The following is a 23,204-nucleotide window of genomic DNA, read 5'->3' on the forward strand; positions in this document are numbered from 1 at the left end:
CAAATATTCCCTGGAAAGGTATTCTTTCTTCAACTCATAAGGAAATGACAAATGATGTCTTCTTCCATTATTATTTATGAAAGATGAGACAGGGGTTAACCTCTGTTTTATTGATTTATCTCAAGTTTAGTTGTATTTAAAGATATTTTAAAGTTTACTTAATAAAGTATACTAATGAACCCATAATATTAAAGATACAGAGCAAATGATATGTGGCTTAGTAAAATGGAAATAATTTGAAATGAACTGGTAAGAAAACTCATCATTAGTTTAAGAGTAATAACTTTTATTTTAAATACATATTACATTAAAATATAAAATCTTCTCTAAGAATCACCTCGTTTCAGCATCTGTCTTAATAGTAAGTTAAATGATAGTTTCAAGATAATGAGTTTTTCTGAATTAATGTATTAAGGTGCTCTGAGGTATTCTTATCCAATAGTCATACTAGGCAAATATTAATATTTTGATATATCCTGTGGTTTAATGAATATGTCTTGGAAGATTAACACTAGAAGTTTGCTCTATGTATAAAGTCTCAGTGTAAATTTGACCAGAAAGTTTAAGGACATTATTTCAACAAGTTTCACTAACAAAGCTGAGGATTGATAAAATGAATCTCATTAATGGGCACCAGACGCCTTTAATGAGATGCCAGACTTCAGGAGGCCTCATCTGAGTTCTAAATGTGCAAGACAAGTCTTGACAATTTGCTTTGCAGAAGGCACAGAGTGCACCCCACAAAAGGGTCTCCTCCAGTTGGAGTTTTCTGGGTTAATGTATTCTAGGTTGAATTATCTCGCCCATTGATTGCTGCCCTGGGAATTTCAGTGTTCATAAAAACTAACAAACGTCCACCAGACAAGCACCAGCAATGCCCAGCTGGCGCTTTGTCCCCCATGGGAAATTTTCTCAGTTAGAGCCTGGTAATTGTTTAGTGCAGCTGCTGCAGTTTCAAGGGTGCCAGCTCATCTGAGCCAACTGTATGCACACAGCTCATGACTCATGAGGCTGAGAAAGTGCACATCACAGGTGGGTGGGGGCCTTCAAGGACTCCATTTTAAATTTGCCCTCTTCTTTGTCAACTATTTGGGGGATAATACACAGTGAAAGGCGGTTATTTAAGGGGTATAAATATCCTATAAATTCGTGAAATTAAGCGGTAGGCGTGCATAATAATCTCATCTTTATCAAAAACCATTTGCTGTATGTAACTCAGCAGTCACTTGGCTATACTGTATGTGCTACAATAACAACTGTATTGTAAGACTCGTGGTTTCTTACATACACCCGAATATGGGGCAAAGAGCTGGCATAATATCCAGAGTGAGGGACAATCTGGGCGGAGACTGGGAATGCAAGCACTGCTGTCTGGCCTCGTGCCACGCTAGCTGGCATAGGGTTCACTAGCAGATCTTCCAAAACTATTCTAGAAATACCAAAAATATATTTTGTGAGAAAACAGACTATTATTATGAGGCAATTTCAAGTCATTAGGGCTTTATTGTCAATCAGAGATAGTAATATTCTCCTGGAAAAATTCTCCTAAAAAATATTCGGTACACAAATGGCCTCATTAAACAGTGTCAACCTGCCACATCTATGCCACGTGTCTCCAGGGGCTTGTAGTATATATGATGATAGGGTGAGAGTTCTTGACATGTTAGTTATCTATTGCTGAGTAACAAATGAACCTAAATCTTCATGTCTGAAAACAGCAAGCATTTATTATCTCACAGTTTCTGTGGGTGGACAATCAAGGAGAGGCTCAGCTAGGTGGTTCTGGCACCCAGTCTCTCCCAAGACTGAAATACGGTTTTGGTCAGTCATGGTGGCAATCACCTCACAGCTCACCTAGGAAGGGCTCTGCTCCCAAGCTTGCTCACCAGGCTGTTGGCTGGCTTCACAGGATCCCCTTCGGAGCTCACTCATATGAGCTTTCCAGCGGGGCTGCCTCACACCATGGCAGTTGGCTTTCTCCAGAGCAGCAGGCCAAGACTGAGTGAGAGAGTTCATATAGATAGAAGCCACGGTCTTTTTATGACAATATTGGGAGTGGCATTTTGTCACTTCTGCTATATTCTATCCATCAGAAGCAAGTCACTAAGTCCAGTCTGCACTCAAGAAGAAGAGTGAGATAAAGACATGAATACCAGCAGGTAGAAATCGTTGAAGACCATCATAGAGACTGCCTACCACATGGACAGATCATCTTAATTCAAGGCCTCAGCATTTTTCTCTAGAATTATATCACCACCTCTAGTTTCAGAACCTTCAATTTTGATCCACTCCAATCAAACTATCTTTGCTATGGCAAAGAGGTCTTTAAAAACTGCAAATCTGATCATGTCATTTAACTGCTAACAGCTATCCTCAGGAGAACTTCTAATCTTCTTCTTAACGATTCTTTATATACAGTGAATAAAGACAGTACTAAATTTTCTTTAAGGTCTTAAGCTCTAAAGCCAAGCTGCCTGGGTTCTAATCCTGGCTCTACAGTTTTTCAGTTTTATGCCCCTGGGCAAGTGTGTTAACCTCATGGGGCATCAATTTCTTCCTTGAAACCTGAAACAGTAAAAATATCTACTTTATAAGATTACTGTGAGAATTTAATGAGATAATCCTTGTGCAGCTCTTGGCATATCATCTAATATTAATAAATAGAAAGACCTCAATAAGAGTAGATTGTTTTTAAAACTTCCCCATTTTATCTGGAGCCATTTCACACCATATTGTGCAACCACAGCGACCTACGGTGCTGAGCCAATTTTGACATCTTACAAGGCTGTTTCCCTTGCCTTTCCCTCATACGTCTTTATCTGAAGAACTCCCATTTATTCTTAAAAACTCAATTCAGGAAGTTAAGTTTTCCTCCAGGAAACACACATACACACACAATTCTGGACTAAGTAGCCCTTCTCCAATCCCTCAGTTCCCATGCCTAACTCTGTCATGGTGTTCACCACACTGTGTTGTCAGTCTGCTTATTTCTCTATGGCCCCCATTAAAATGTGAGCTCTCTGAAAGAAAGAATGTGTCTTTATTTCTGTAGCCCTAGAGCCTAGCTCAGTGCCTGGCATATAGTATGTCCTCAATAAATGTGGGTTGAGTGATTTAATAAATGAATGATCTGAGAGATTTCTGATGCAGTCTCCTTCTCCATTTCTCAATCCTACTTCTGAAACCCACTTATTCATCCCTTTACCCCAGGTCCTGGTTCCATAAAGATATTTCAACTTGGCTTTGAAGACGGCTGTCCAAGCTAGAGTTGTTTACATCAAAGAGTGTGCTTCTCTCCACTTGCAGTTCTTAAGACACAATTTAGATAAAGGTCACTGTTTCTTTCACTGACTTCCTGTTATTTGGCGTTTTGAAGTCTGCAAATTCATAATAACTGCTTCACTTCACAAGCCAAACTCTGCAGACAGGCATTTAAAACTCCACAGAATCTGCTCCCCACAGACCTTTTCACCCACACCATTTCCAAGCCTCCTTCTTTTGCCAACTCTCACACACATGCACACACAAATATGCGCACATACTAAATGCACACAAGCATATGTGCACATGCAAATACACACATACACAAACATGCGAATATATACAGGAAGCTAATGGCATTGAATTCACTTTAGATGCTTGTTAAAATTCAGATTCTTGGGCCTCACCTATATTCAGAGGGCAAAGGGCAAGAAACCAGCCTTTTGACAAGCTTCCTGGGTAGTCCTTATGCATAAAAAAGGCTTTAGGACCCTAGCCCTCATCCCACCAAATGGTTCCTCCAACATGTCTCCAAGCTTTGCTGGTGTTGGGTCCTCTTTCTAAAAAGCATCTTATTTTCAACTGAAAAACAAAACCAAAAAGCAACTACCCTTTAAGATTCACTCAACTAGTACTCTTGTCAAGCAACCCTAGATGGCCCACAAAAGTCAATTAATCCTGCTTACCTGGCCCTTATCATGTGGTGAATATTTTGGGTTCGTGAGCTCACTACCCAGGTCAGCTCAAGAGCACCTTGGGTACATACTTGGCCACACTTCTGACACAGGGTCAAAAGCATAGTTGTTGCTCTGTCCATATTCCCTGAAGTTTTAGCTATTACATTAAAATAAATAAGCTTTTGCAGCCAAGAGCAGTAATTCATGCCTGTAATCCTAGCACTTTGGGAGGCTGAGGTGGGAGGATCACTTGAGGCCAGGAGTTTGAGACCAGGCTAAATAACATAGTGAGGCCAGCCTCTCTACAAAAAAAAATTTAAAAATCAGTTGGATGTGGTGGTGCATGCCTATAGCCCCAGCTATTCAGGAAGCTGAGGCAGGAGGATCGTTTGAACCCAGGAGTTTGAGGTTACAGTGAACTATGATGACACCATTGTGCTCTGTCTTGGGAAAAAGAGTAAGACCCTGTCTCAAGGAGCAAAAGATAGGCTTTTGTTCAAAAATATGTTGGCTTGTTTGAATTGATAAGACTTTACTTTTTCAGTATTACATACAATTTCATAACGGTATTTAGCCATCATGTGCTACCTTAACTTTTCAAACATATAGAATAAAGAATAAATAGCTTGCCCAAGATATAGAAATAGGAGAAGAAAATTAAATCCTTCTGCCAAGATGTTCTGTTGATAACCTTGCATTATTTGTGGTACTACCTAGAAACTATTAATAGATCATGTGCAAATTTCATTTGTGTTGGCTTCAAAACTTTATATTTCTTAGTACAAAGGCCTAAGGTCAGATCATGTTGGGATTTTTATTTATGTTTATTGTCCCAATTATTTTAATGCTTCAATATTGCTGTTGAATTTGTCTGCTCTAATTGGAACTCTAAGTGTGTCATGTGGCCAATAATCAGGCTCCTCCAAGTTAAGATAAACACATGTCAAACACATTAAAGTGGAACCACTGCTAAGCCCTCTACTGCTGGGTTGACTACTCCCAGATGTAGAGGCCCAGGAGGAGTGAGCATCAAAAACCTGCACAGCTGACAAGATTCAGGGATGTGGTGTGAATGTTTAGGTCCCTGCTAAATTCATATGAAAAAACCTACTCACCAATATGATTAGAAGGTGGTACCTTTGGGAGGCAATTAGGTCATGAGGGCAAGAGCCATCAGGAATGAGATTAGTGCCCTTATAAAAGGAGGTCCAGAGATCTGCCTTGCCCCTTCCACCACCTAAGGACACAGCAAAAAAGTGCCATCTATGAACCAGAGCACAGGCCCTCACCAGATACTTAATCTGCTGATGTCTTGATCTTGGACTTCCCAGCCTCCAGAACTATGGTAAGAAATAAATTGCTATTTTTTTATAAGCCACCCAGTCTATGGCATTTTGTTATAGCAGTCCAAAAGGAGTAAGACAGGCAGCTCCTGGCATGTAAATGTACAATTTCACCAGCTGATTGAGCATGGTGGATTAGATTTAGAATTCAGTTGACATATTGATTTCACAACCTTTGGTAAAAGAATTACTTCAGCTTCGCAGTGACAAGATAACTTCTTCTGCTGACTAAATTCTTTCCTAAAGACAGGCAATCCACACAGCTTTCCAGGTCTCAGTCAGTGTGGAATCCTTTAGGCTGTGTGGTTTTTCTTTTAATATCTTGTGAATTCCCAGAACAAAGTCTTCCATTGCCATAGGAAGGAACTAAAATACATGCTGAAGTCAAACAGAATTATTTGGAAATGACATACTTTTTCTCAAGAGCAGTCTTCCACTCTTTGTCTCAAGAGCAGATATAAGCAAAGTTTAACTAAAATGATACATCCCTTCATTTGTGATTCCTTCTCCCTTCATTATTCACTATTATTATATTTGATACTTAATATATTTAAATCACCTCTCTTCATTCCATAGCAATTTATTTATAATGTTAGCATCTAGTTAAATTGTTCTAAAATTTACCAGAAATTAGATAAATTTGAGTATTTTAGCTGAATACTGTTACTGAAAATCTACTACTTGTCTTGAAATGAAATGAGGACCCAAACTGGTTATTAGTGAAGTGACACTACACGAAATGGCAGCCTGAGCTGGTACTTGCTTTACTAGAGAATTAATCATTCTGAATCTACAACAAATAAAACATATCACAGAAATGTGTTTTTGGTATCTTCTAAGTTATTTTTCATGATACAATATTGCCAGGCAAGAGTTCTCTAGCACATTTAACATACAGAGTCTCTCTTTTGCCACTTTCAGACTCTAGCCAGCATGCCAACATTAATATATGTATTAAATTTGGCATACTTATTTGAAACAAGGCTACACGATTATTTCCTAATACTGAATTAAAAGTGGCAAGGAAGTAGATGCAGTCAATCAGACAAAGAGAGGCAAGATAAGGCAGTACACTAACAAGGTGAAAAGTTTGATTTCATGCAACACTAGGTAAATTCTGACTATCTTCAGAGGTTGAGTTTAGTTCAAAGGAACACTCTATAAAATAAAATACCGATGATGGATTTGAAAAGTAATTAATGATGGCCAATTTATCATTTGAAAAAATAGATGGCTTCTTTGGATCCATAGCTACTTAAAAATTTATAGAGAAAAAGATGAAACTGGGATAAGGGAATTCATGACTGCACAAAAGGGTGCACATTGACATGATAGTGGATTTTTTTGTAAATGTATAATATTAACATACACAGTAAACTATAGCCAGATCCTGCCTATACTCCCAACAAGAATACAATGCATACCATTTACTTAGCATGAATCACTGAATTAACCCTGCACAGAAAAATATCTTTGTAAGCAAAGTGATTGTTCTGGGGCAGCTTTTACTGTAGTACAGTTGTATCAAACATAAAATACACTCAGACAGAAATCTTTGTATTCAGAGGCCTGCCACTATTAAGTCCTACACTGCCACAACAATCACCTGTCTATTGAATGTATAGGACACATGTTTGTGCTTTAAGAAAATATATTATATATTCAAAATCTGCGTAAATTTAAACTACTCTAATAAGAAACTTCATCTCACCATAGAGCTTGAATTCAATATCACCAACACTGTTTAACTACTCTTGACTAGTGGAAAAATTTATGCTACACAAAGTGCAATAACCCTCAGCAATTCAGAGTATGTTAAGGTTGGAACAGATATTAGAGATCACTTAGTTCATACCTCTTATTTTATAATTGAGATAATTTGTTTCACAATTCTTTCATATCCTAATCTTCAGAGCAGTGCTTGCTTTCTGGTGACACTGGTAATACTGTCCACAACAAAATGAGAAAGATGAAGCAATATAATAAGGTTTACATAAAGCTGAGTTTACTTATTTAAAATGATTGTCCTTTATTCTGAGTTTGCCCTCGCTGATTTTTAATCTTAACATTCTTTTATGAAATAATCATGATAGAGAAAGATATTTGCTTTTCCTAACCTTCATAGTTGATTAAATAAAATCTTGGCAACCCTATGAAATACCCATTTCTTTTTTAATGTGATGAGTCTGTGAAATCCAAGAGTTGGGGAACCACCATTTAAGATGGATGCAAATGTAGAATGGAGTCCATTCTATATTCTACATATAAGAGACTTAAACAAATTTATCAATAAGACAAAATTAGTAAAAATTCTTTATGAAATCAGTTACATTAAAGGACATTGCTCTAGTTTACCATGTAAAAATTGATAAAAGGTCTCAAAGGAGATAATGCATGTCTTTTGTTACTCATATGTATCTGATATGAGAGCAAATGTAGCAGTTTTTAGCTGTATCTGAAAAAATGGCATAGTTTATCTAACAGATTTAAATGCTGCAAGAATAAAGAAATCAAGGAGATTTGAACATAGACATGATTATATTGTTACACATTTATTAGGCTAAAGGTTACAAAGAAAGTGATACTTGTCATCAGGAGGCATAAACTGGCTTGATTTCTATTTTGTTCTTTGTCACTTGCACAATATTTTTTGTTTCAGTTAGGGATTATTAGATTCATGCCTCTCCCTGGGAGGCATGGATAGGTATCAAAAATCTTAGTAGTTTTTTCCAAAAATCTCAAAACTAAAAAAATTTCTTGTGAGATATAAAGTATAATATCAGCCAAAATAGAATCAAGGACAATTTAGAATCAAGAAAAATTACCTTCTAGGAAGTTATCCCTTTGAGAGGGTCCACAAAAATAGGAAGCTAATGAATCTTTGGTGTAAAATTATGCTTCTGCATCAAGTCTTCCAAATAAGCAAGAATGCCATATTTATTTCTTTTCATGTATTTCAGATGATTCGTGGTACTTATTGGTTTAAAGTTACTTAAAAGATAAAAGGTGATTTTCTTGAATGAACTATATCAGGATTCCTCTGCATGACTTTGAGAGATATTAGCTACTAAATGACTTTGATTGATGGTTGGTTAACAAAAAAAGAAAGTTATTTCATTGATACATCTAGCCAACATTTAGCTATAACTCTTTCTTAACTATGATAGTATCAGTCTCAGATTTAATTCCAAGATTCATGATGGCTTTTAGTAAAATACTTGCTTTGTTTTCTCTCTTGAAAGAACAAATAATATATTATAATTAAAATTTAATATTTTTCAAAGTTTCTCTTATATAGATTTATCTGTAATTTTTTGAAGATGGGATACCTTTTTAACCTTTTTTATTGTTGTTTTGTTTTTTGTTATTATTTGAACATGGAAGGGATATTTGGATTTTTATAATAGTAATCGAGTTGCCTGTACAATATTTAGGGAGTACTGTATTTCTGAGCCCTAGCAAGACATTTTTCAAAGAGTCTTTCAAATGGTAAACAACAGAAAGTAATTTCTCACATAATCAATCTCATTCTCCTTAAATATTTTTGATCATGTGCATCACATGTTAGTCATCTAATGGAAAATATATGTTGAGTATTTGTGTTTACTGTGTTGAGTATTTGGATATGAGCAGTAATGGATGTAGGGTAGTTTGAAGTGCAGAAAATATAGCCAATGTGGTTAAGCCCATCAGGTAATTTAGAACCTAGTAAACAACTTTATAACTTAATTCATGATTCCTCTTTGCAGAAGTTTGAATTCTGTTAAAACTTTTTATGATGGAAGGAAGAAAGGAAGAGAGGGAGGGAGGGAAGGAAGGAGAGAGGGAGGAAGAAACAAAGAAAAATAGTTAGATGATTTAACACCTGTTTCTGCAGAAGCCACTTTGTTTTACTTCTTATGGTTGTGTTGAGTTGGCCTAAAGATATTCTGGCACTTTCTATTCCTTGCTCTTCTGGGTCCCTAATGAAGTTTGTCAGATCTCCAAAAAGAACAAGTCCAGGAGACAAATGACAGCTTTCCAAGAACCTGTTACTAAAGTAAATGACTTGAGTAGATTCCTGCAGTTAGAATCAGGTTTTACAGATTTTTAACTGACTCTTAACCATCAGATGTGGCCCAACCAAATAAGACTCATCAACTACAAATTTGACAGGGATGTCACATTTGCTAAGGCTATTGAGTAAATTTACTCAGTCTCTGATGGGAAGATTTAGTAGAAATGAGAAACTGCTCTTAATCTTTTTTTAAATTTAATTTTATTTTTAATTGACAAATAAAAGTTGTATATATTTATGAGGTACATGTGATGTTTCAACACATGTATACATCCTGGAATAACCGAATCAGGCCAATTAACATATCCATCATGAAGCTAAGTTATTAAAAAGCAAAACACAAGTCTGAGAATTAGCAGACCACATACCTTGTTAATACAGAGAAAATCTCTGTTGATAATGGAGAGTCATATACCCGTGCTTCAGGCAAGTTGCCCTCCTTGACTTCATGGTGACTTTGAGCACATTTCCTATTAGTGCTACTTCCATTGCTTCATGCTTCATCTTCTCTTGTTTTCCTACTTTTACTCAATAGCCTCTCTCTCTCTCTCTCTCTCTCTCTCTTTGAAGGCTCTAGGACAAAATACATTCTATGCTATTCTCTTAGTTTCTGGTGTTGTTGGAAATCTTGGTGTTCCTTGGCTTGTAGAGACACCGCTCCAATCTCTACCTCCATTGTCACTTGCCATTCTTCCTGTGTGTCTGTCTCTGTATCTCTTATTTTCTTATAAGGACACCAGACACACTGGATTAGAGCCCACCCGAATCCAGTATGACCTCATCTTAACTAGACTACATCGGCAAAGACCCTATTTCTTAAGGTCACATTCACAGATCCCAGGGATTAGGACTTGAGCATATTTTGTAGGGGGGACACAATTCAACCTGTAACAAGTGTACCTATTGTAAAACTGTGGCATTTATATGGGATAATGCCCATAAAGCCTTTGGTAAATAATAGGCATTCAATAAAATTAGCTAATATTATGGTTGATAATGCTACAGTTGGCTCTGAGACATCAGGTAAATGATTCAGCCTCTCTGAGCCAGTTTCTTCATTCATAAAAATGGAGATAATAATTCTTATCTCAAAAAGCTGTTGGGAGAATTGAATACCATAATTTAATACTGGGCCTAGTGACTAACATGAAAGACACTTGGTATTAATGATCCTCTTTATGCTAAAAGAAAAGGCATTGATGAGGTGAGCAGGCACTCTCTTGGCAGTCATAGTGTCGTCTATCTACCGTATTTCAAGGAAAATAAGAGCAAGAACGAAAGTAAACTGACAGAGGACACCGAGGAGGGCAGCTCAGCACCTTTCCCAGGCCTCAGTGGTGGCTGCTGTGGCAGTGAATTTGGTCTTCTCCTGCCCAAGGAAGGAGGTGTTAGATAGAGAAAGCACATCATTCCCCCAAGGAACCTCTCTTTGGTTTGGCAGCTGTGATTTTGAGGACACTCTCTTGGACAAAAAGAGCCTGGCTGAGCAGAGCGAGCATGAACATATTTGTTTCTTTGTACTTCTTTAACACCATTCACCCCTCCCTTGCAAAGGACTCCAAACTGATGGGTGAGCTGGTTCACATGATTTTGCTGGGCTTAGCTGTGGCTTTATTAATGTTTCACACATTGACATGCTATCCATTGCTAACACCATTTCTTAATCTGGTGACCCAGGTTTCCTCCATTTGGAGGCTCCACCATCCCATAGGACATAAAGACCTGAAGCCTTAGAAGCATCTGACTTCATGAAGTGGAAGGAAAAAGAGAGAGCAAGGAAAGACACACCTGCTTATTGGAAGCTTTGGCCAGGAAGTGCTACTCCTCAGACACATGGCCACATATAGTTGCACGTGGGACTAAGATGGTTCTTGACTAGGCAGACACATTCTAGCAACAACTCTACCTCATGAAAAGGAGAACAAGAAATTTTGATGCACAATAGCTGTCTCCTTCCTAATCTTTTGTCTCATGAATGTTCTTTCTGTTTCCATTGCCTCTTTCTCTTTAGGCTACAAAGATGCCCATGCAAGAACAATTTTAGATGCTTACTATATCCCCCCCCTTTACACTGTTTTGGAAAATTAATTCTCTTTCAGCCACATCAGCCACTGCCTCTGCAGGATAAAATCTCTAGCTCCACCCCCTCCGGAGCTCTATCCCAGACCCTCTAATTACCTGCCAAATACCTCCTGCTATTGGCACTGCCACCTCTACCTCACATTGTCCTGGCCAAACTTTTATTTTCCAGTCCCATTTCTAAGCCTGTTCTTCAGTCACCTGTGCTTTGGATAAACCTTTTGCAAAAGCCTTACTCATGAACCAGTGCTAAGTGTTTCTTCTTTTGAATTCTATTTTTTTTCCGAATTAAATCAACTTTAAAACAAAGATAAAGAAAATGGAGAGAATAGTGCATGTGTAGTTTCCATGAGAAAGGTGAGAGGAGGCAAAGAAGCAAACATTAGGCCAGAAAGCATCTGGAATCAGCTACAAGGTGGTGGCACCAACCCCTCAGGTCAGCCTGACATACAGGCTGCAGGGACACAACCAACGGATACTGTCAAGCTGGCCATTGGCTTGGAGGTTATGAGGTTGTGATCCTGAAAGAATCTATATTTTTAATATGCATATGTTTGAAGTAATTTATAAATATTATAAGTGTTTAAGATATCATCCAACCTATTTCTCTAATATTCTGAGAATCACAGATATTTTAAAAAGCAGATATTTTTCATATTAGCATATTAGCACATACAAAATAAAATAGTAAACCTTACATTTAGCTGAACCTGAACCTAAATGACTCCAATTTTTATAAATACAATCATCCCAATTCAATCCCATACACACTCACACACACACACACACATGCACACAGAACCAAATACCTATATTCATGTAAGCCTTAGAAAATTATTTGAATACAGAATGCTGCATTGATTCTACTACCTAATTTTAATATTTCATTCAATAAAAAAATAAGTTGCTATGTGACAGCTCTGATTTATTGTGTGATTCTTTTTCATCTTTTAGTTTGAATATCTAGGTAATCATCAGTGAGGATGCTTGTTTCAGTGATAATTATCAGGTTTGGCTGTATTTCTCAAGTCATATGCTGAAAGCCTGGGCAGTTTAAATCTTTCCTGATGCTATATAATCTATCTGATTCATTGTGTTACTGAGTACACTTTCCGATAGATAAAAATACAGCTAGCCTATTAGTTAAGAGCAAGTCCCGAGTAAAGGATAAATAACAGATGAGCAGTCTCTACCAACACCTCAGCATGGCGTTTAACAGCTGCCAAAAGTACTGTATAATCTTTTGGAAGGCTTAATCGTTCCCTATTGCACTTTTCAGAAGAGAAGAGTAGTTATTAATCCTGGTGTTCACACAAAATTTTCACAGTAGATCTTCATTGAATAAATAGTGCTGTTTCACATAAAGATTCGGTTTTATATAACACTTAACTATTAGAGGTTAAACAAATAGCAATGTTCTAGCAAGAAGAAAAATTGTATTTGGTAAAGAAAACCATATTTTAGGCTGTAATAAGCTGTACATTTAATTAGGGGTTTGGGGAAAGAGAAAATAGACATGTCTTTCTGGAGACCATGGAGTTTCCCTTTTATATACAGTGAGGGATTTTTTCCCCCTTTTTTCTTTCTGTCTTAAAAGAAAATCCTTATAGTTCAATTAATCATGTTTTATCTTTCTAAAGTATGTTATTTCTCAAATGTGTGGGAGAAGTTGGCTGCTTAAGGAAATGTAAGACTATATAGCAGCTTTTTCTTTTTGGTCTTTGACCCCTTAGACTCCTATTCACGTTGTTAAAACATTTACCCAGCTAACATTTTATTTCCAACTAGGATGGTTCCAAAGTACTGGTATGATTAGTTTTAACTTCTTTGTGACTTAAAATTTATACATGTGTCCTATTTCCAAAAAAATATGAGTTCACGTTATAAAAGATATATTGCATTTAGGCCATTAAAATGGAAATAGAACAATTCAAACAATGTAATGGGAAATAGAAATTATAATACTGCAATTTTAAACAGTTTTCTGTAAGAAAAAAGGCTATAATTACTAAAGTAACTTATTGTCATTTTTGTAAACAAAAAAAAAGATGAAATATTTTGATTCCACAAGAGAGATCACTTTCTAGAAATGAATTCTAAAAGGAATATATAATTCCAATATTTTACAAAAATGACATTAAACAATTTAAACATTGCATTTAGTGATAGTTGTGTAGGAAAAAAATGATAAAGTATACTCTTAATATATTCAAGACAGAATGAAAGCTTGAAGGTTTAATATGAAACTCTAACAAAGGAAAAGTATTTCAGGAAGAGGCCTAATGTGATGAGGCTCTGAAATGTGGCTATATTTTAATCTAACTTGATGAGGCAATGTAGCTAAGAATACTCAGAGGAATGGACGTCTGCAGTTAGCATGCCCAACTATCTTCTTGCAACGTGACTTGTCACAGCCACCAATCTAATGGAAACTTAATGTTAGAGTTCAGGGCTGGGAAAAGTTGGGATTGTGTGCAGTCTGTGTGACTATATATATATATATATATGCTAAGAGCAAAGTAAATATTTTGTGTAAACAGGAACCCAAACATGCCTAATAAGGAGCCAACCCAATTCCGATGGGGTAAGCTCTTTTTTTCCATCAAGAAAGTCCATCCTCAAATATCTTAGACATTTCTGGCTGAGACTCTAGAATTCTTTTTTTAAACTATTTAATATGGAAAGTTTTAAACATATTACAAAAATAGAATAATATCTACCCATCACCCAGTTTCAATGAAAATCAATATACAACCAGCAATTAGATCTTCTCTCTCCTCCCCCTCCCCGTACTCAAGACTGTTTTGATGCAAAGCCCAAATATTATAACATTTGATCCATAAATATTTCACTCTGTACTCTGAAAAAGTAAGGACTATTAAAAAAAAACACACATAACTACAATATCATTATCATACCTAACAAGAAGTCAGCTGTGATAGTTTGTCTCCAAGATGACCATAATTGATTCTTTCCCTTTGACATGCATCTCATTCCCCTGTCAAAAGGTAGAGACTATTCCTCTACTTTTATGGCTCTGCACTGGTCTGCTTCTGCTTTGGCCAGTAGAATATGGCAGAAGTGATGCAGTAGTAGTTCCAGACCTTGACTTGAAGAGGACTGGAAATTTCCACTTCGTTTGGGAGTATTAACCCTCTACATAAGACATCTTGCTACCCTGCTGAAGAGACCATAGGAGAAACCATACCTATTTATCTATTTACATATATAGAGAGAAAGAATGACCCAGCCATTATAGAATCTTGGGTGAGCCCAGCCTTCTGACTATCCTTACCAAGGTACCAGACATGTGAAAGAAACCTTCTTGGATTCTCCATACAAGCTCAGCCACCAGTTGAATATCACTGAATGACCCAGTGACGTAGTATGAAGTAGAAGAACTGCCTAACAAGACTTGCCTAAATTTATGATTCACAGACTCATGAATAATAAAATGATGACTCTTTTAAGTCACTAAATTTTGGCTTAGTTTGTTACAAAGAATAGATAACTGAAATAATTCCTTAATATTATCAATGTCTAGTCCATGTTTAACTTTCTCCAATCAGTTTATAAATATTATGGTTTATAGTTGGTTTGTTTGAACCAGGATTTAAACAAGTAACCCTAGAACTCTAAACAATAATGAAAATATTTATGTGCATGTTAACATAGCCCATTTTATCAGCTAATTTTATAGAATTTATCTGATGTGATCTGGTAATTCTGTACAGATATGTGCTTTGAGTGAAGATTACTATCCCCATCATGCAGATTAAAAAAACTGAGATCCAGAGATATTAAATAACTTGCCAGAAATATCACATCTGGAATTCAAACATGGATCTTCAAATTTAAAGTCTAGTGCTATTTCCCTTATTTCAAACACGACTGAGCCTTCAGAGATTTATAGTACCTGATTGGATCTAATAAGACTTATTATTGGAACTGCAAAGAAACAAATATTTCTCCACTTCTCATCCTTATCCCTTGTGATGTGTTTATTTCTCAAGTGTGGTTCCTCCTCTCCATCTCTGCCACCTGGTCCTTGGTGTGGGCTTTCATTATCTCTCTCCTAGAGCACCAAAGTCCTAAATGATCTCTAAGTCTCTGGTGCTGATCCTCTTCAATTTCTCCTCCATTCCATTGCCAGATGAATCTATCTAAAACCAAACTTGGCCACCTTGACTTCCCTGCCTGGTAACATTTAACAATTCTTAAACTTATATTTATTGAAAGAAATATTCTCAAAGGGCTATAAGTTCTTTTGGAAAATCTTTAAAATTCCTGTATCTCAGTAAGAACTTAAAACAATACAAGAATCTTTTGAATTATTAAGATGATCACCTAATAAAAAAGTACTGCCACCTACCTGACTTCAGTACCCATGACTGCATTTACAGTTACAGGCATGCTGTATAAATAAAAGTTTTTGTAGTTGTTTGGCTACTAAAAGTCATGAGATAATTGGATGATCATATAATACATGCATGGTCATGCAAAAGTCAAAAGAACTTATACCATAACATTGGGTACTATACCAATTGCTATAAATGTGTTGTCAAAACACACTCTATTGTTGTACATACCAAACTGCAGTGGTTCTGTTTCAATAGGTATATTGGAATATAACAAGTGAACTACCTTTCTAAACCTAGTTCCAGAGATAATTTGATTAATCACTTAATGTAGAACTCAATAATGTCCAAAAGCTAAACTTAAACTACTTTTATAGAGTTAGCAAGTAACACTGTTTAAATTGGGTTTTGAAGCCTAATAGGAACAGAGTTTGTACTAAGGATTAGGCCAGATGATCCTGACATAGAAATTAAATCTTTGAAGTGTGTAATACTACTTCTACAACATATTTTTTCAAAGGTGGCATTGAGGTTAGAATAGAGAAAAATATTTTACTTATTAAATTAAACCATATAAAATAGCCAAAGTTCAATCATTATTGATCTACAGAAATTACAAATATTGAATTAGTGATGATAGTTTGAATTCACTGATTTCATAAAGATTTTATTCTTCATTTGTTTGCATTTTTTGTCATTGTATTAGTTTTCTAGGTCTGCCAAATTAAAGTACCACAAACTCGGCAGCTTAAAATAACAGAAATTTATTCTCTCAGAATTCTCGGGGCTAGAAGTCCAAAATCAAGGTGTTGGAAAGGTTGGTTCCTTCTAGAGGCTCTCAGGGAAGACCTACCCCATGCCTCTCTGCTAGGTGCTGGTAGCTGCTGGCAATCTTTGGCATTCCTTGGCTGACAGCTGTATCTACCTCAATTGTCATGTGCCATTCTCCCTGTGTGTCTTTGTGTCTCTGTGTCCAAATTTCTCTATTCTGTTAGAGACACAAGTTATTCAAATAAGGCCCACCCTAAATAACTATGATCTCATCTTAACTTGACTACATCTCCAAAGACTCTATTTCCAAATAAGGTCACAGTCGTACGTTCTGGCGATTAGGACTTCAACATATCCTTTCAGGGTACACAATTTAACCCACAACAGTCATATTGAGAGGTATAAGCATAAGAAGTTTTAACCAGTTTTATTTTTTAACATATTTGCCTAATATCATAAACATGAATAATATAAATCATCATTGGGGTTCTCTAATTATCTTTTCCTTTAAAAGGAATCTTTATATGATTCATGTATGAGAAGCCTTGGCCTAAAGTACAAAGCCTGAGATCCCTCTCATGTCACATTAGACATTCAGTAGCCTGAGACTGGCCTTCCACACTGCCACCCTCCACCATGATACCTTGGTTCCCTGGTATTTTATTCCTCAACAAAATATAAGGCTCCTTACAATTCCTCAACACACATCACTTTATTTTATGCTTCCTGACCCTTGTTCATTCTGTGCCCTCTGCCTGTAATGTTCTTCCCTTTCCAGCTTTCTTATCCCCCAGCTGTGTCCTCTTCTAACTCCTACACGAAGTCTCAGTTCAACTGCCATCTTTTCCTGAAAGTCCTCTATGAAGACCAGCTTCCCATCAGAGCCACCACCAACCCCATACACTGGGTGAAATGCACCCCAGGAGGGCTCCCATTTTCCTGCACATCTGTCTCCCAATAGATCATAAACTCCATGATGTCAGGGACAATGTCTTCCCCATATTTTAATCTCCAGCTCTTAACACAGTGGTCATAAATGTTAAATGAGTGTCTGCATAGATGGGATAGAAAGAGATCCAGCCACAATTTTCGCTTCTCAGGGGAAGTTCCGAGGTGCTGTTTGCATTCTAATTTAACACTCCTGCTGAAAGAGGTATTCCAGTGCCTCGTGTGGGAGGTTGGCATCAGAAGCTTGTCACTTAAGCAGTGAGCAAGCACAAATATCCCTGTCTTTATCTCTGACTTATTTGTCCTTTTTGATGACTATACACCTTTTTTTATGAGAGAAATCTGTAGATTTAGGGATTTGGAAAGATTTCAGTAGCTCAAAAAGTCTAGTTTTGTTTTGCTGGAGTATCCTGGGTGCATAGAGGGATTTAATGGAAGAGGGGACTGGAAATGTAGAATGGGTTCAGACTTTAAATGACTCTGAAAGCCAAAATAAAGTTTTGAATTTTACTTTCTATATACTGAGTAGTCCCTGGTTTTTGAGAAAGGAACATTACATAACGACATGTTAAGAGATGATCCATTTCTTCCAGACCAAAATGTCATACACTGGGTTTCTATACTAAGCATAATGGAATCAGAGCTCTATTAATCTGCACTTGTCAAATTACAGGTAATCTAAATATTATTCCCACCTGGATTTTGGAAGTCATATACTTATATATGTATATATCTTGAATTTTTAATATTTCAAAAATAATAAAATCACTTTATTTTCCAAATTTCTTTTTTTGCTAATAATTAGCTGCTGTCATTTCTCATACTAGTTTAAAATAAAACCCTGTTTCATCCATAAACTGATTGGTTCCAATTTACTCTGGACTGATTAAATTGTCAGGTCAAATTCTTTATTATTTTTTCAAAGCCAGTTAAATCAGTTTAGCAGTTATCTAAAAGCAGCTTTGCCTATTTTAACTGAATTCTTTTGTTATATTTAAAAGTTATGTGTATCTCATTTGGAGTTATTTAAATTCCCAACTTCTTTTTAAAATAGAAGTGGTAACTCATTATATGGGGATAAAAAGATAGGAGATATGATAAATAAATATAAGATTTAAAATTGAATTTGCCTGAGATAATTCATTATTATAGTCAAGTTAAAATCAGCATGGATAGAATTACCAAAAACAGAAACAACACTCTCTGACTAACCAGTGGGGCATTACCTGAGATCCACACTGCAAAGCTAATGATATGTTAGCTGTGTTTAGAAGAATCTGGTCTAAGAAAATACATTTGATGAAATTAACTTTGAAATGGAGCCATTGTGTATGTGTGGAGTATTTATAGTATAAGATTAAAACCCACATTTCCTTAAAAAAGTGGCTCTCTATATGCCATGTGGAGACATTACAAGATTTAGGTTCTTTAAAACCCATGTATTAAGACTAATTACATTTACTGCGTAGCTAGGTAAACATTTTTTTGATTTTTGTTTTTGAAATTTGGTCTGAAATCACAAAATCATGGACTTTTCTACTTGGTAGAGATAGAGGTCAGGTTTAGCTCTCATTTTTTTCAGATAAACCAAGACTTTATATAAGGAGAACTCTTTTAGTTTACCCAATGCTTTATTAAGTAGAATAAATCTTGGAGTTTAACTACTACTTGGTGGTTAAGACTTGCAACATTTCCAGATCAATATTCTGAACACCTCCTTGCAGCATTTTCTTTTCACAATTTTCTAAATGTGATGAAAGAGTTTGAATGAAAGTCTGTTTGTCCCAGAATATAAAATACTCTCTCAACCATTTAGGGAAAAGCCTTCTTTGTGTTATTTTAATCAAATTTGCCTTTTTCCCCCTAATGTTGAAAATAGATTGCAGGTGGGAAAATTCTGCTTAATTAAAGATTTGAATGAGCTTGGTTTAATTTATCAAGGTTTAATTATTAATTAAATATATGTAAATTAAATATGACCATGGATCCAAGTAGATTGCTTCTATTCACTACAGTTAGTCCTTTCCTAGATTTGAAAACTGAATTACTCATATATCAAAACTGATTTTATGATTTTCTAAAAACAGCTGTGTATCTTTATTTCTGAGAAGTACTATGTTCCAAAGGAAACAGTAACCATTCCTCAGTATCTCAGTGACATTATTTATTATTTTTCACTGAAAATTATACTTATCAAGAAATACCAGTGTGGTTTTCTTAAACCAAATATACTGCATTGAAGCAGTTTATATAGGTTCATTTAAATGTATTAATATATGTGTTTTTCATTCATACTTCAAAATTACATGAATCCTTTCCAATAGATTTTATTGTAATTACTGTACCATAATATTTGCAAAGGTTTGTCAGATTAATGATGGCATTTTTATGTAGCGTGTGATTTTCTTTTCTATATTCAGGTTCTCTCTTTAGGAGCAGATGTCCTGCCAGAATATAAACTGCAGACACCGCGCATCAACAAGTTTACGATACTGCACTACAGCCCTTTCAAGGCAGTCTGGGATTGGCTTATTCTGCTGTTGGTCATATACACTGCTATATTCACACCTTACTCTGCAGCCTTTCTCCTCAATGACAGAGAAGAACAGAAAAGACGAGAATGTGGCTACTCTTGTAGCCCTTTGAATGTGGTAGACTTGATTGTGGATATTATGTTTATCATAGATATTCTCATAAACTTCAGAACAACATATGTAAATCAGAATGAAGAAGTGGTAAGTGATCCCGCCAAAATAGCAATACACTACTTCAAAGGCTGGTTCCTGATTGACATGGTTGCAGCAATTCCTTTTGACTTGCTGATTTTTGGATCAGGTTCTGATGAGGTAAGAGCTGCTTAACAATCTTATTTTCTGAAAGATGGCAATTATAAAAGTGAATCTATTTTAACTGCAAAAAGAAAAGTGGTTGCTTTGCAAGCTTCCTGTATCTCACAGATGAAATTCATTTTCAATTGGAAATGCTATAAAATTAAATGGAACTACTTTGCCATGGCAAATCAAATCCTATTTTTGCCAAGAGATGCAAAAGACTCTCCATCCTTTAACCAACAAATTAAACTTTGAAACAAGAGGTATATAGCACACAGCATATTCCTGGCATGTAAAATCTCTACATATTAACTTCATGGGTGTAAAACTGTCACAATTTAAGTATGTCTCCTTTTTCCCTAACTCATTATTGTGGTTTGAAAGAGCAGAGAGTTGTTTTTTGTTCAAATTCTGTGAAGAGGGCACCTTCTGAAATGTCTTGCTCAGAAACTCTTTCTGTTAAATAAAATCCAGATTGGAATGTACTTCTTGTGTGTCCCCAATACCATATACAGTTGGAAACTAACAAAATATGACAAGTGTATGTACAGTGAATTTTCTAGATAGAGTCCATAACTTTAATCAGATTCTCAAAGGGTTCTTTGACTCAAAAGAAGTTAAGTTCTCCTACAGGCCCCTCCACTTAATTGCCACTAATGGTTACTGCATATAAGTTTCCTGGATTCTATGATGGAAAGATTTACAGAAGGCATGAAAGTACTTTGAAGGAGTAGGTTGAGAAAGATAAACTCAATGTGCTGAATTTTTTAAATTCACTGTCGTCTTCTCCCTAAGAACACCTCATGGTCTTTTTTTTTTTTTTCCTCCAAGAGGAAACTGACTCATAACAATCTCTTCTGCAGCTGGTTACTTTCTAGCCAATGAAGGCTTCAAAAAAAGATAATTCTCCTCTGCCAAAGGGAGCCAACAGGTTTAGAAATAAACTCTCTCCTACAGAACATGCTGATCAAACTGTGGGTCAGTTACGAGCAGGGCAATGGGACAAGACATTATTCTTGGTTTCTGCAAACCTTAAACAAAGTCTCAAGCCTGATTTTCCTTATCTGTAAAAGGATGATGATAGTAACACACTACCCTCTTAATTTTTTTTTTTTAATTTGAGACTCTAATGAGATAATACATGTGAAACTCCTATCAAATACCAAAAAAAAAAAAAAAAAAATCAGCTGCTGCTAAACTAGTTGAATTTTTAATGTTAGATACTTCTTGGATTTTAACTGAAAAATAAGAAAGTGAAATACTTCTTTATTAATATTTATCTTTAGGTTTCTTACAATGGGTAATTCAGGTTATGACATGAAATAAACCTTCTATTGATAGAATCAACCTTCTATTGATAAATAACCTTCTATTGATAAACCTTCTATTGATAAACAATAGAATAAAAAATCAACCTTCTATTGATAAACAATAGAATAAAAACTCACTCTTTCAAAAGTTAAAATATATACACCAACAGCAAAAGCTAGTGCTTTTATACTAGAGTTGGAATGGAAGAAAGTTTATGTCTTTTAAATTTTAAATTCATAATTTCAAAATGCTCTCTAAAATTCTGAATATAACATAAGCATTGCCCCCAAATTCAAATCTAATACTGCTGCCAATGTAGATCTAAAACCTAGGAGTAAACACAAGAAATAATCTATTTCACTGCCTAGGAAGTTAAGGTATTAATACTATTATTCCCATTTTACAGATGGAGCCACTGAAACCCAGAACTGTTAAGTGTTGCACTCAGGCCTACCTTCTGCACAACTCCTATTTAGTAATATTAACATAAAACACTTTATTCATTCATCAAATATTTATTGAGTACCCTTCAAAGTGACAGGCACTCTCCTAGGTTTGGAGATTCAGAAGTAAATCTAACAATGTTTCTGTTCTCCAGGAACTTACATTCCAGGATTGAGGAAGAGGAGGTAGGGGATGGCAGAGAGCAGAAGACAGATAATAAACAAAAAAATAATAAATGAGCAAGATGATTTCAGGAAACAGTAGATGCTGTGATGATGACAAAGCAAGTGGATGTGACTGAGAATGACTTGGATGGGTGGCTATCTTGGATTGGAGATTAGGAAAGGATTAGGAGTTGCCACTGGAGTTGACACTTGACTGGAGGGATCCAGACACATGAAACCACAGTGCACAAAATTTCAAGCAGAAGGAAACACTAGTGAAAATGGCCCAATTGGGGAACAAGTTTGCCATGTTAGAGGAACAAAAAGGCAGCCAGTGGCAGCCAAGATGAACCACAGTAAGAAGTGGAGTGCTAAGATGAGAGAGAGGACAGGGACCAAAGCACATAGAGTCGTGGGATTTCTTATTTATTCTGGCTGCAAAGGGAGTCTTTGGAATGGGAATGACATTCTGATAGACATTCTGAAAGATTGCATAGGCTTTCTCTGCAGACTGGACAGTCAGGCTACGAGCAGGAGAACCAGTTTAGAGCCCATGCTGTACTTTAGGGAGGACAACACAACAGCTTGGACAGCATGGTTGCAGCAGAGATGATGAAAAGTAGAGAAATTTGGGATATATTTTGGAGGTCAGCTGTCAGGGCTTGTTGGTAGATTAAATATTGTATGGAAGAGTATGGGGAAAAGTAGAATTAAGGTTAGTTCAAAAATTTTTTGTTGTTTGTTTATTCTTGTTGAAACTTTTTGGTGGGGAGAAATGCAAGGGGCGTTGCTTAAGCAACTTTTGTAGATGGTCATGCATTTATCCAGATAGGAAAAGCCTGGGGAGAAAAAGATGTGTTTGTAGGAGAGAAATTCCTGTTTTGGCCATGTTAAGTGTGAGATGCCTATTAGTCACTCAGGGTACAGGTGGCATGTAGGCAAGTCGAGAACCCCATCAGT

The 23,204-nt window shown here is 36.1% G+C and overlaps 1 protein-coding gene across 1 annotated transcript in view; it reads left to right on the top strand.

Moving 5' to 3' along the window:
* The window catches only part of KCNH7 (potassium voltage-gated channel subfamily H member 7), a 472,286-nt gene that overhangs the window by 369,256 nt on the left and 79,826 nt on the right, over positions 1-23,204 (top strand). The window contains exon 7 of the mRNA XM_069472001.1: positions 19,915-20,340. Coding sequence (XP_069328102.1) covers positions 19,915-20,340 — 426 coding nt within the window. The remainder of the gene's footprint in view (positions 1-19,914; positions 20,341-23,204) is intronic.

Source organism: Eulemur rufifrons, chromosome 1 (genome assembly GCF_041146395.1).
Source record: "Eulemur rufifrons isolate Redbay chromosome 1, OSU_ERuf_1, whole genome shotgun sequence".
NCBI lineage: Eukaryota > Metazoa > Chordata > Mammalia > Primates > Lemuridae > Eulemur > Eulemur rufifrons.